The following is a 13,930-nucleotide window of genomic DNA, read 5'->3' as shown; positions in this document are numbered from 1 at the left end:
TAACTATGGCCTGGGTAAATCATGTTTTATTGGTTGATCCTTCAACTGTATCTATGGCCTGGGTAAATCATGTTTTATTGGTTGATCCTTCAACTGTATCTATGGCCTGGGTAAATCATGTTTTATTGGTTGGTCCTTCAACTGTAACTATGGCCTGGGTAAATCATGTTTTATTGGTTGATCCTTCAACTGTATCTATGGCCTGGGTAAATCATGTTTTATTGGTTGATCCTTCAACTGTATCTATGGCCTGGGTAAATCATGTTTTATTGGTTGGTCCTTCAACTGTATCTATGGCCTGGGCTAAATCATGTTTTAATGGTTGGTCCTGCAATTGGCCTGGGTCAATCATGTTTTTAATGGTTGGTCCTTCAAGTGGCCTGGGTAAATCATGTTTTGTTGGTTGGTCCTTCAAGTGGCCTGGGTAAATCATGTTTTAATGGTTGGTCCTTGGTAAGAAATATGACCCACTCTGATGGGCTTTAGAGTGTCCATGTTGAACCCTACTTCATGGTGAATGAGTGTCTATTGGTGTGCTGCTCCCTTCCCTACCATGATGTACTAGAAGGGAGTGAGGGTACTGTAGCAAGTCCATCATCTAACCTGTCTGTACTGAAATTAACTGGTAAAAGGTTGTCTACTAAAAATAAGGACAGGATGGGGAAAGAAGATATCCTCCTCCTCTTCCTCCTCCTCTTCCTCCTCCCCTTCCTCCTCCTCCTCCTCCTCTTCCTCTTCCTACACCTCCTCCTCCACCACCACCTCCTCCACCTCCCCCTCCTCCCCCTCCATCTCTACCACCTATTCCACCACCTCCTCCTCCTCCACCTCACCCACCTCCCCCCACCTCCTCCTCCACCTCCTCCACCACCTCCTCCTACTCTTCCTCCACCTCATCCTCCTCTTCTTCCCCCTTCACCACCTCCTCCTCCTCCTCTTCCTCCTCTTCCTCCTCCCCTCCACCTCCTCCACCTCCTCCTCATCATCATCATCATCATTTTCCCCACCATCTCCACCACCACCTAGTGATGTCACAATACCAGAATTTTGACTTCGATCGCGATACCAGGTTTAGATTTTACGATACTTGATACCATCACAATACCACAGCATATTAGCCAAAATTACAGAATGGCACTTGATCCAGACAGATAAACCCAGCTACTGCTCTGTTCAATCATTGGGCATCTTTTGAGTTAAATATCATCAGAGCCCTGTTCTTCGCTGAGGCAATAGATGATCTATGGGAGAGACGTGAGAGAGAGAGACGTGAGAGAGAGAGACATGAGAGAGAGAGACGTGAGAGAGAGAGGCGTGAGAGAGAGAGAGACATCAAAGAGAGAGAGAGACGTGATAGAGAGAGGCGTGAGAGAGAGAGACGTCAGAGAGAGAGAGAGAGAGACGTGAGAGAGAGAGACATGAGAGAGAGAGACATGAGAGAGAGAGACGTGAGAGAGAGAGACGTGAGAGAGAGACGTGAGCAAGAGAGACATGAGAGAGAGAGACGTGAGAGAGAGACGTGAGCAAGAGAGACATGAGAGAGAGAGAGACATCAGAGAGAGAGAGACGCGAGAGACGTGAGAGAGACGTGAGAGAGAGAGACGTGAGACAGAGAGGCGTGAGAGAGAGAGACGTGAGAGAGAGAGAGACGTGAGAGAGCGAGAGATCTGAGAGAGAGAGACGCGAGAGACGTGAGAGAGACGTGAGAGAGAGAGACGTGAGACAGAGAGGCGTGAGAGAGAGAGACGTGAGACAGAGAGACGTGAGAGAGAGAGACGTGAGAGAGAGAGACGTGAGACGGAAAGGCGTGAGAGAGAGAGATGTCAGAGAGAGAGAGAGAGACGTGAGACAGAGAGGCGTTAGAGAGAGAGACGTGAGAGAGAGAGACGTGAGACGGAAAGGCGTGAGAGAGAGAGATGTCAGAGAGAGAGAGAGACGTAAGAGAGAGACGTGAGAGAGAGTGAGACGTGAGAGAAAGATCTGAGAGAGAGAGGCGTGAGAGAGAGAGAGATGTCAGAGAGAGAGAGAGAGAGACGTGATAGAGAGAGGCGTGAGAGAGAGAGACGTCAGAGAGAGAGAGAGAGACGTAAGAGAGAGACGTGAGAGAGAGTGAGACGTGAGAGAAAGATCTGAGAGAGAGAGGCGTGAGAGAGAGAGTCCGCAATTACGTTTTGGTGGCAATGCAATCAGCATACACTGAGTGGACAAAACATTAAGAACACCTTCCTAATATTGAGTTGAACCCCCTATTGTCCTCAGAACAGCCTCGATTTGTCAGAGAATGGACTCTACAAGGTGTCAAAAGCATTCCACAGGGATGCTGGCCCATGTTGACTCCAATGTTTCCCACAGTTGTGTCAAGTTGTCTGGATGTCCTTTGAGTGGTGGACCATTCTTGATACACACGGTAAACTGTTGAGCGCGAAAACCCAGCAGCGTTGCAGTTCTTGACACAACTCTTGTGCTCCTGGCACCTACTACCATACCCTGTTCAAAGGCACTTAAATATTTTGTCTTGCCCCTTCTCCCTCTGAATGACACACATACACAATCCATGTCTCATTTGTCTCAAGGCTTCAAAATCCTTCTTTAACCTGTCTCTTCTCTTCATCTACACTGATTGAAGTGACATCAATAAGGGATCCTAGCTTTCACCTGGATTTACCTGGTCAGTCTATGTCATGGAAAGACCTGGTCAGTCTATGTTATGGATTCCACCACCACTACCACCACCAGCATCACCAAAAGCACCTCTACCACCACCAGCACCCTTACCACCATCCCGAGCATTACTACAGGTACCTCAGTTTGGGGAGGCTCTCAGCAGGCAGTAGCTCCTGCAGGTCCTCGTTGCCAGCTAGTTTGAGGTGTGTGAGTCCATGGAGCCCAGATACAGGCAGATAGGACAACCGGTTAGAAGTTAGATCACTGGGGGAGAGAGAAGGGAGGGAGGGAGGGAGGGAGGGAGGGAGGGAGGGAGGGAGGGAGGGAGGGAGGGAGAGAGAGAGAGAGAGGGGAGGGAGGGAGAGAGAGAGAGAGAGAGAGAGGGGAGAGAGAGAGAGAGAGAGAGAGGGGAGAGAGGAGAGAGAGAGAGAGAGAGAGGGGAGAGAGAGAGAGAGAGGGGAGAGAGGAGAGAGAGACAGAGAGAGAGGGGGAGAGAGAGAGGAGAGAGACGAGAGAGAGAGAGAGAGAGAGAGAGAGAGAGAGAGAGAGAGAGAGAGAGAGAGAGAGAGAGAGAGAGGAGAGAGAGAGGGAGAGAGAGAGAGAGAGAGAGAGAGAGAGAGAGAGAGAGAGAGAGAGAGAATATGAGAGAGAGAGAATATGAGAAACACATATCATCTACCACCTGATAACTAAGCAATAGCAATAGCAATCTAGCAATCATTAATCGAGCAAAACATACGAGTTTTTGATGCAATATAACTTGATTTAATGGACACATAATCCACTGCCGATTGACTTGAACTCTGCTTGGTGAATGAATAAAACAGTGGAGGACTCACAGTTTGATGAGGGCAGGCAGACTGGAGAAGGAGAGCGGGTTCAGAGAGGACAGCTTGTTCCAAGCCAGGTCACTGTTCAGAGGAAGCAGAAAAAACAGAGAGTTTCCTTCAGTTCAGATGTTTCATTCAGCTCTACTAATCCTGCTGCACCTCCGATGGTTGGATTTACAAGCTGAGAGATCTCCTTCAGTCCCATGCTCTGCTGCACCAAGAATTCATTCCATTCCTTCCTCCTCCTTCCCTAACAGATTATACCAGACATGTGCCATATCAATCCCATATTGCCGAAGCAGGCACTTTTAAGGTTAAGTTGATTCGCATATGTATTGTCGTCGTTTTGGCATTTGAGAGGAGAATAGAAGAAGGTATTCATATCGTTTAACTAGATGAGATGAGTTCAGTGAAAACACAAAAGATATAACTAACACAAGCAGACAGGAAAACAACGAGGGGCCATAGTTCAAACTGTTTGTCCAAGAGGGGACCTTAGATCAAACTGAATGTCCAAGTGGACCCATAGTTCAAACTGTATGTCCAAGAGAGAACCTTAGTTCAAACTGTATGTCCAAGAGGACCCTTAGTTCAAACTGTATGTCCAAGAGAGAACCTTTAGTTCAAACTGTATGTCCAAGAGGACCCTTAGTTCAAACTGTATGTCCAAGAGAGAACCTTTAGTTCAAACTGTATGTCCAAGAGGACCTTAGTTCAAACTGTATGTCCAAGAGAGAACCTTTAGTTCAAACTGTTTGTCCAAGAGGGGGCCTTAGATCAAACTGTATGTCCAAGTGGACCCTTAGTTCAAACTGTATGTCCAAGAGAGAACCTTTAGTTCAAACTTTATGTCCAAGAGGACCCTTAGTTCAAACTGTATGTCCAAGAGAGAACCTTTAGTTCAAACTGTATGTCCAAGAGAGAACCTTTAGTTCAAACTGTATGTCCAAGAGAGAACCTTTAGTTCAAACTGTATGTCCAAGAGGGGGCCTTAGATCAAACTGTATGTCCAAGAGAGAACCTTTAGTTCAAACTGTATGTTCAAGAGGACCTTAGTTCAAACTGTATGTCCAAGAGGGGACCTTAGATCAAACTGTATGTCCAAGAGAGAATCTTTAGTTCAAACTGTATGTCCAAGAGAGAACCTTTAGTTCAAACTGTATGTCCAAGAGAGAACCTTTAGTTCAAACTGTATGTCCAAGAGAGAACCTTTAGTTCAAACTGTATGTCCAAGAGGGGACCTTAGTTCAAACTGTATGTCCAAGAGGACCTTAGTTCAAACTGTATGTCCAAGAGAGAACCTTTAGTTCAAACTGTATGTCCAAGAGAGAACCTTTAGTTCAAACTGTATGTCCAAGAGAGAACCTTTAGTTCAAACTGTATGTCCAAGAGAGAACCTTTAGTTCAAACTGTATGTCCAAGAGGGGACCTTAGTTCAAACTGTATGTCCAAGAGGACCTTAGTTCAAACTGTATGTCCAAGAGAGAACCTTTAGTTCAAACTGTATGTCCAAGAGAGAACCTTTAGTTCAAACTGTATGTCCAAGAGGGGCCATAGTTCAAACTGTATGTCCAAGAGGGGTCATAGTTCAAACTGTATGTCCAAGAGGACCTTAGTTCAAACTGTATGTCCAAGAGGGGTCATAGTTCAAAGTAACTGTGTATCCAAGAGGGGATGGAACTTGGGGAATTGCTGTTCACAATTTCAAACTTTCACTGAGCCATGAGAAAAAGACAAAATAGATATATTATCTTGCATGTAAACTATGTGATTTAATCTTTGGACAATGGTTTTGATCTACAGCTTGCTGAGCTTGGCCCCTGACTATATCTGTCTAGGGATTGTCTCTCTGCAGAAAATAGAAAACACTTGTCAGTGTTTGTCCCATACATACCAATATAATAACTGACAAAATCAGGGAAATATGGATGTACACAAAAAGAGACCTGAGGGAGACCTGAGAGAGACCCGAGGGAGACCTGAGAGAGACGTGAAGGAGACCTGAGGGAGACTTGAGAGAGACCTGTATGAGACCTGTATGAGACCTGAGAGAGACCTGTGGGAGACCTGAGGGAGACCTGAGAGAGACCCGAGGGAGACCTGAGAGAGACGTGAAGGAGACCTGAGGGAGACCTGAGAGAGACCTGTATGAGACCTGAGGGAGACCTGTATGAGATCTGAGGGAGACCTGCACGAGACCTGTTTGAGACCTGAGAGAGACCTGAGGGAGACCTGTATGAGATCTGAGGGAGACCTGTGGGAGACCTGAGGGAGACCAGAGGGAGACCTGAGGGAGACCTGTGGGAGACCAGAGGGAGACCTGAGGGAGACCTGAGGGAGACCTGTGGGAGACCTGTAAGAGACCTGAAGGAGACCTGTATGAGACCTGAGGGAGACCTGTATGAGACCTGTATGAGACCTGTATGAGACCTGTATGAGACCTGAGGGAGACCTGTATGAGACCTGAGGGAGACCTGAGGGAGACCTGAGGGAGACCTGTATGAGACCTGTATGAGACCTGTATGAGACCTGAGGGAGACCTGTATGAGACCTGTATGAGACCTGAGGGAGACCTGTATGAGACCTGAGGGAGACCTGTATGAGACCTGTATGAGACCTGTATGAGACCTGAGGGAGACCTGTATGAGACCTGTATGAGACCTGAGGGAGACCTGTATGAGACCTGAGGGAGACCTGTATGAGATCTGAGGGAGACCTGCACGAGACCTGTTTGAGACCTGAGAGAGACCTGAGGGAGACCTGTATGAGATCTGAGGGAGACCTGTGGGAGACCTGAGGGAGACCAGAGGGAGACCTGAGGAAGACCTGTGGGAGACCAGAGGGAGACCTGAGGGAGACCTGTGGGAGACCTGAGGGAGACCTGTATGAGACCTGAGGGAGACCTGTATGAGACCTGTATGAGACCTGAGGGAGACCTGTATGAGACCTGTATGAGACCTGTATGAGACCTGAGGGAGACCTGTATGAGACCTGAGGGAGACCTGAGGGAGACCTGAGGGAGACCTGTATGAGACCTGTATGAGACCTGTATGAGACCTGAGGGAGACCTGTATGAGACCTGTATGAGACCTGTATGAGACCTGAGGGAGACCTGTATGAGACCTGTATGAGACCTGAGGGAGACCTGTATGAGACCTGAGGGAGACCTGTATGAGACCTGTATGAGACCTGTATGAGACCTGAGGGAGACCTGTATGAGACCTGTATGAGACCTGAGGGAGACCTGAGGGAGACCTGTATGAGACCTGTATGAGACCTGAGGGAGACCTGAGGGAGACCTGTATGAGACCTGTATGAGACCTGTATGAGACCTGAGGGAGACCTGAGGGAGACCTGTATGATCCAGACAGCCAACTACTAGTTGTTTGTGGTCCACATGTTGTTTGAGTGAGGATAAGTAAGGTCCTATAGAGCAGGGTTTCCCAAACTGGGTCCTGGGGCCCCCTGGGTGCACCTTTTGGTTTTTGCCCTAGCACTACACAGCTGATTCAAATCATCAAATCTGGGGGGGGGAGGGTCTAGAGAACCTATCAGAGAGGCTTCCTGTGTGTGCTCATAACATAACACAACATCGTGCTCTTATATCAGGAGATCTCTTGTAACAGCGGGCCGTTGTTCCTGGTTATACTGTCATCCTGGGTATTTGGGATCATTACCTAGAAAGGGACTGGGACTGGAGAGGTTGGGGGTGAAGGAATGGTGACAGGAAAGGGGTCTCCAGAGTCCAGATCTCTCCTCTCTCTCGCTCTAGGCTGATTGGATGTGTAGAAGCCTTATTCAACACAGATTTGCTTAATTGGCTGTTTCTGACCCCTTTCGTCACTCAGAGGGAGCCAGGGGTTTAAACAGGCCCGTAAAGTCAGTTGGACTGCAGCCCTGCAGCCACGTCTTGAGCACACACACATAAAATCCCCTGCCATTTCCTGAAAGACCACAGCGACTCAGCAGAGAAGGGATTTTTAGAAAGACATGACTTGTGACTGTTTGATGATGCAGCTGGTTGCAGCTGGTCCTCTGTGCTACCTTAAGAGAGGGACGAGAGACCTGGGAATCCTGGCAACAACGTAACGTGCACTTTTCATGTCCACTCTGCCTGGTAACCCGATCTGCTCCTTGAGGCTTTGCACACTGAGAAGGAACCGAGCCAGGATCTCTCTCTCTCTCTCTCTCTCTCCTCTCTCTCTCTCTCTCTCTCTCTCTCTCTCTCTCTCTCTCTCTCTCTCTCTCTCTCTCTCTCTCTTACGTCGGGAGGCCAACTATGACAGCATGCCTGTTGTGGACTCACCCAGGGTCAACTCACAGTGGAGAGAGCACCTTAGTGAGGCGATGGGAGGCGGAGGGAAGGGGAGGAGAAGGGGGGCTGGACCCACGGCCATGTGTGTCACTGTGTGGGAGCGTCCGTGTGTGTGAGCGTCCATCCATGCAGTCCATCCGTGTGTCTGTTGTCCGTCCGTCCGTCCGTCTGTATGTCTGTCGGTTCAAGAGCCAATACTTCCTCACATCCTACCCTGGACGTGTCCAAGGAGGCAGCAGCCAATTAAAATCTCTCGTTGCCTCGCTGAGGTAATTTGGAAGTGTTTACAGAGGGCACGCTCGGATCAGTGCGTGTGCACTGTGGGATAGTTGTCCAGAGGGATGGAGGACGGATGGCGGGGGTGGGGGCTGAGCAATCAGCAAATAGCCTCTTCAATTGGTTCTACCCTGAAAGCCTTGTGTACGGCTGCATGCAATGCAACCAAGGCTTCTATCAAATGAGCCATGCCTCATCCTTCTGTCATTAACTTTCCCTGTTTCCCCATTCTGCTAACAGGCTAACAGAATAACATGGTAATAATGTCTATTTCCCCATTCAGCTAACAGGCTAACAGAAAAACATGGTAATAATGTCTATTTCCCCCATTCAGCTAACAGGCTAACAGAAAAACATGGTAATAATGTCTATTTCCCCCATTCTGCTAACAGGCTAACAGAATAACATGGTAATAATGTCTATTTCCCCATTCAGCTAACAGGCTAACAGAAAAACATGGTAATAATGTCTATTTCCCCCATTCTGCTAACAGGCTAACAGAATAACATGGTAATAATGTCTATTTCCCCCATTCAGCTAACAGGCTAACAGAATAACATGGTAATAAATGTCTATTTCCCCCATTCTGCTAACAGGCTAACAGAATAACATGGTAATAATGTCTATTTCCCCCATTCAGCTAACAGGCTAACAGAATAACATGGTAATAATGTCTATTTCCCCATTCAGCTAACAGGCTAACAGAATAACATGGTAATAATGTCTATTTCCCCATTCAGCTAACAGGCTAACAGAATAACATGGTAATAATGTCTATTTCCCCCATTCAGCTAACAGGCTAACAGAATAACATGGTAATAATGTCTATTTCCCCCATTCAGCTAACAGGCTAACAGAATAACATGGTAATAATGTCTATTTCCCCCATTCAGCTAACAGGCTAACAGAATAACATGGTAATAATGTCTATTTCCCCATTCAGCTAACAGGCTAACAGAATAACATGGTAATAATGTCTATTTCCCCCATTCAGCTAACAGAATAACATGGTAATAATGTCTATTTCCCCCATTCAGCTAACAGAATAACATGGTAATAATGTCTATTTCCCCATTCAGCTAACAGAATAACATGGTAATAATGTATATTTCCCCCATTCAGCTAACAGGCTAACAGAATAACATGGTAATAATGTCTATTTCCCCATTCTGCTAACAGGCTAACAGAATAACATGGTAATAATGTCTATTTCCCCCATTCAGCTAACAGAATAACATGGTAATAATGCTAACAGAATAACATGGTAATAATGTCTATTTCCCCCATTCAGCTAACAGGCTAACAGGAATAACATGGTAATAATGTCTATTTCCCCCATTCAGCTAACAGGCTAACAGAATAACATGGTAATAATGTCTATTTCCCCCATTCAGCTAACAGGCTAACAGAATAACATGGTAGTAATGTCTATTTCCCCATTCAGCTAACAGGCTAACAGAATAACATGATAATAATGTCTATTTCCCCCATTCAGCTAACAGAATAACATGGTAATAATGTCTATTTCCCCATTCAGCTAACAGGCTAACAGAATAACATGGTAATAATGTCTATTTCCCCCATTCAGCTAACAGAATAACATGGTAATAATGTCTATTTCCCCCATTCAGCTAACAGGCTAACAGAATAACATGGTAATAATGTCTATTTCCCCCATTCAGCTAACAGAATAACATGGTAATAATGTCTATTTCCCCCATTCAGCTAACAGAATAGCATGGTAATAATGTCTATTTCCCCCATTCAGCTAACAGGCTAACAGAACAACATGGTAATAATGTCTATTTCCCCCATTCTGCTAACAGGCTAACAGAATAACATGGTAATAATGTCTATTTCCCCCATTCAGCTAACAGAATAACATGGTAATAATGTCTATTTCCCCATTCAGCTAACAGAATAACATGGTAATAATGTCTATTTCCCCCATTCAGCTAACCGGCTAACAGAATAACATGGTAATAATGTCTATTTCCCCCATTCTGCTAACAGGCTAACAGAATAACATGGTAATAATGTCTATTTCCCCCATTCAGCTAACAGAATAACATGGTAATAATGTCTATTTCCCCCATTCAGCTAACAGAATAACATGGTAATAATGTCTATTTCCCCCATTCTGCTAACAGGCTAACAGAATAACATGGTAATAATGTCTATTTCCCCCATTCAGCTAACAGAATAACATGGTAATAATGTCTATTTCCCCCATTCAGCTAACAGGCTAACAGAATAACATGGTAATAATGTCTATTTCCCCATTCAGCTAACAGGCTAACAGAATAACATGATAATAATGTCTATTTCCCCCATTCAGCTAACAGAATAACATGGTAATAATGTCTATTTCCCCATTCAGCTAACAGGCTAACAGAATAACATGGTAATAATGTCTATTTCCCCCATTCAGCTAACAGAATAACATGGTAATAATGTTTATTTCCCCCATTCAGCTAACAGAATAACATGGTAATAATGTCTATTTCCCCCATTCAGCTAACAGGCTAACAGAATAACATGGTAATAATGTCTATTTCCCCCATTCAGCTAACAGAATAACATGGTAATAATGTCTATTTCCCCCATTCAGCTAACAGAATAGCATGGTAATAATGTCTATTTCCCCCATTCAGCTAACAGGCTAACAGAATAACATGGTAATAATGTCTATTTCCCAAATGGCACCCTATTCCCTACATAGTGCACTACATTTGACCAGAGGTCTATGGGTTATTAGTGCACTATAAAATGGAATAGGGAGTCATTTGATATGCAAGTGATGATTCTGGTGAAACCTGACAACTCCACTCGCAGGCTGGCAGCCAAACTAAACTAATTCAATCTCTCACTTGGTGGCTCTGAGAACGAGAGAGAGTCAGTGAACGTTTTGGACAGAGAAAGGACATTTCTTTCTCATGATTCTACACTACTATGAAGGGCCAAACAGGCATCTCATTAGAAGTAGTGGCCTGAGGGTAGCGGAGGGGGGTTGGGGTGCGTGGGGGGTGGGGAGAGGGGTGAGGGGAGGGTGTCCAGTTTTGAGTAGGAATGTCAAGGACAAGGCCACCCACGATATGACGGGGTGAAGGAAGGTGGCGACGGGATGGAAACAAGATGCAGGAAACGTAAACAGGAGGAGAGGAGTGTTTGTTTGTCTGACGGCTCAGCTTTAAACACACACACACACACACACACACACACACACACACACACACACACACACACACACACACACCCCCCCCCCCCCCCCCCACAGGGTACTGCCAGACTGTATTTGTCAGAGGCTTCTCTTTCACACAGGAAGTAAACAATACCTTCTGTTGAACAGAACGGCCACTCACATGAAATATGGACAACACTTCTCATCCTGACATACCAAATGGCACCCTAATTCCTATGTAGTGTGTCAGAGTGGTCCAGGCCCCAAACTAGTGCACTAGGGAATAGGGTGCTAGTGAAAACAGGCCATGGTCCTGACATGCCGGTCACAATACTCGCTACATTCTCTCATTGCAACAGTGTGGAGAACCACCCTCCCTGGAATTCACCACATTCATCACTTTCTGAATTGAGAAAACAAACATTTGAGGCATATTGGAGTGAAAACCCGATACAAAATGTGAACATGAAGTAATCTGAATATAATGGGAATGTGAGGTCATAAGCACGCACACATACACACCCAGACCAGTGTACTCACAGAGACCGTAGGGAAGTCAGTCCCTGGAATGTGTCTGCTTGCAGCTCTTCAATTTCATTGTGGTGCAGATCACTATAAAAAAATAAAATAAAATAAAAACCCAATTTAAACAGTTTTTATTGTAAAGCCACGGCTCATATCGTTTTATAAGGCTTCTCTGGTTGCCAAGATACTCACATTTTCTGAATCTTCTCACATCCTCTGAAGCTTGGCAGAGACTGGATCATGTTGTAGGACAGATCTCTGTGTGAGGGGGACAGAAAGGAGATCCACTGTAACCTACACTACCATTATACTTTACTACATGTCCTTTCAAATATGTCACTGTTATACATCTGATTTAAACATGGGGAAATGTTGACAGAGGGCATGATGCTCTTTGGGAGTCTATGCCAGGTTATTGTAAAGCAGTTTTTGATAAACTAGGGCAGGTAGCCTAGTGGTTAGAGCGTTGGGTCAGTAACCGAAAGGTTGCTACATCAAATCCCTGAGCTGACAAGGTAAAAATCTGTCATTCTGCCCCTGAACAAGGCAGTTAACCCACTGTTCCTAGGCCGTCATTGTAAAATAAGAATTTGTTCTTAACTGACTTGCCTAGTTAAAGTAAAGGTTAAATAAAAAAAAATATATACAAAAAATAGATGATTGATTGATTGATTGGTGAAAAATAGGGACTCACAGCACTTGCAGGTTGGGTAGCTGGTCACACACAGTGGTGGGTAGGGATGTGATGCGAGCTCCAGTGATGGTCCTACACAGAGTTCAAAGGTCACATGATATTATCCCTGGATCTGTGTAAGAGCCTTGTGAATAGATTCATTCACTGAATGTTCAGACATTCCACAGGGCAGTTTGTTTATGTGTATAATAAAGCCCTGATATGTGTCATGGTATAATCACACTAGTAGAACTAAGAAACACTTATTCATTCAAAAACCCAACACCAACACTATGAAAACCAACACGTCTCAACGTAAATGACAACTCTGCACTGAACATCAACATTGGATAAAATAATAATCATTATTGATAAAAAACACTTGTATTTTGGGGCTTTAGGTTTAAATTCTGGGAAGACCAGCATGTTCCTGATTGCAGGTTACATGCTGGTTAAGACAGCAAATGAGCTGGGAGTCAGGTAGGTTATAACAGCAAACAGTACATTTTCAAATATGAAAAATTCTATGAAATGATTTGGTTGGGTAGCAGGTCACACACAGTGGTGGGTAGTGACGTGATTGCTGGCAAAACCAGGGCACATTTATTAGTATTTGTGAGCTCTTAAACTCGTTTTCTGTGGGAAAATATTTACCTGACATTGGGTTAGAACAGTAAAGAAGGGTCTGGGTCTGAATGGTTGGGTGTTAGCATTGAGTCTGAATGGTTGGGTGTTAGCATTGGGTCTGAATGGTTGGGTGTTAGCATTGGGTCTGAATGGTTGGGTGTTAGCATTGGGTCTGAATGGTTGCGTGTTAGCATTGGGTCTGAATGGTTGGGTGTTAGCATTGGGTCTGAATGGTTGGGTGTTAGCATTGGGTCTGAATGGTTGGGTGTTAGCATTGGGTCTGAATGGTTGGGTGTTAGCATTGGGTCTGAATGGTTGGGTGTTAGCATTGGGTCTGAATGGTTGGGTGTTAGCATTGGGTCTGAATGGTTGGGTGTTAGCATTGGGTCTGAATGTTTGGGTGTTAGCATTGGGTCTGAATGTTTGGGTGTTAGCATTGAGTCTGAATGGTTGGGTGTTAGCATTGGGTCTGAATGTTTGGGTGTTAGCATTGAGTCTGAACGGTTGGGTGTTAGCATTGTGTCTGAATGGTTGGGTGTTAGCATTGGGTCTGAATGGTTGGGTGTTAGCATTGCTCGCTGGACTTACAGGCTCTCAAGACTCTTGGTGCCAGTGAGGTCTGGGAACTCTGTGATTTCTGCTGCTCCATTCAGAGATCTGGATACAAAGGACAAGAGAGAAAGAGAGGTGGGGCAGACAGAAAGAGAGAGAGGGAGGGGAAAGAGAGAGGGGGGGCAGAGAGAGACACAGAGAGAGACACAGAGGGAGAGAGAGCGAGAGAGAGAGAGAAAGAGAGAGAGAGAGAGACATTAGAAAAGGAGAGAGAGAGGGGCGCAGAG

The 13,930-nt window shown here is 45.4% G+C and overlaps 1 protein-coding gene across 2 annotated transcripts in view; it reads right to left on the bottom strand.

Moving 5' to 3' along the window:
* Positions 1–13,930, bottom strand: part of LOC106609731 (leucine-rich repeat-containing G-protein coupled receptor 5) — a 194,987-nt gene that overhangs the window by 13,642 nt on the left and 167,415 nt on the right. For both annotated transcript variants that reach the window (XM_082977998.1, XM_082977999.1), the window contains exons 10-15: positions 13,680–13,748; positions 12,486–12,557; positions 11,984–12,049; positions 11,807–11,878; positions 3,504–3,575; positions 2,803–2,928 (exon numbers count right to left, since the gene is read on the bottom strand). In XM_082977998.1, coding sequence (XP_082834124.1) covers positions 2,803–2,928; positions 3,504–3,575; positions 11,807–11,878; positions 11,984–12,049; positions 12,486–12,557; positions 13,680–13,748 — 477 coding nt within the window. The remainder of the gene's footprint in view (positions 1–2,802; positions 2,929–3,503; positions 3,576–11,806; positions 11,879–11,983; positions 12,050–12,485; positions 12,558–13,679; positions 13,749–13,930) is intronic.

This window comes from Salmo salar, chromosome 07 (assembly GCF_965601325.2).
Source record: "Salmo salar chromosome 07, fSalSal1, whole genome shotgun sequence".
Classification (NCBI taxonomy): Eukaryota; Metazoa; Chordata; class Actinopteri; order Salmoniformes; family Salmonidae; genus Salmo; species Salmo salar.
This window is presented reverse-complemented; position numbering and strand designations above follow the sequence as displayed.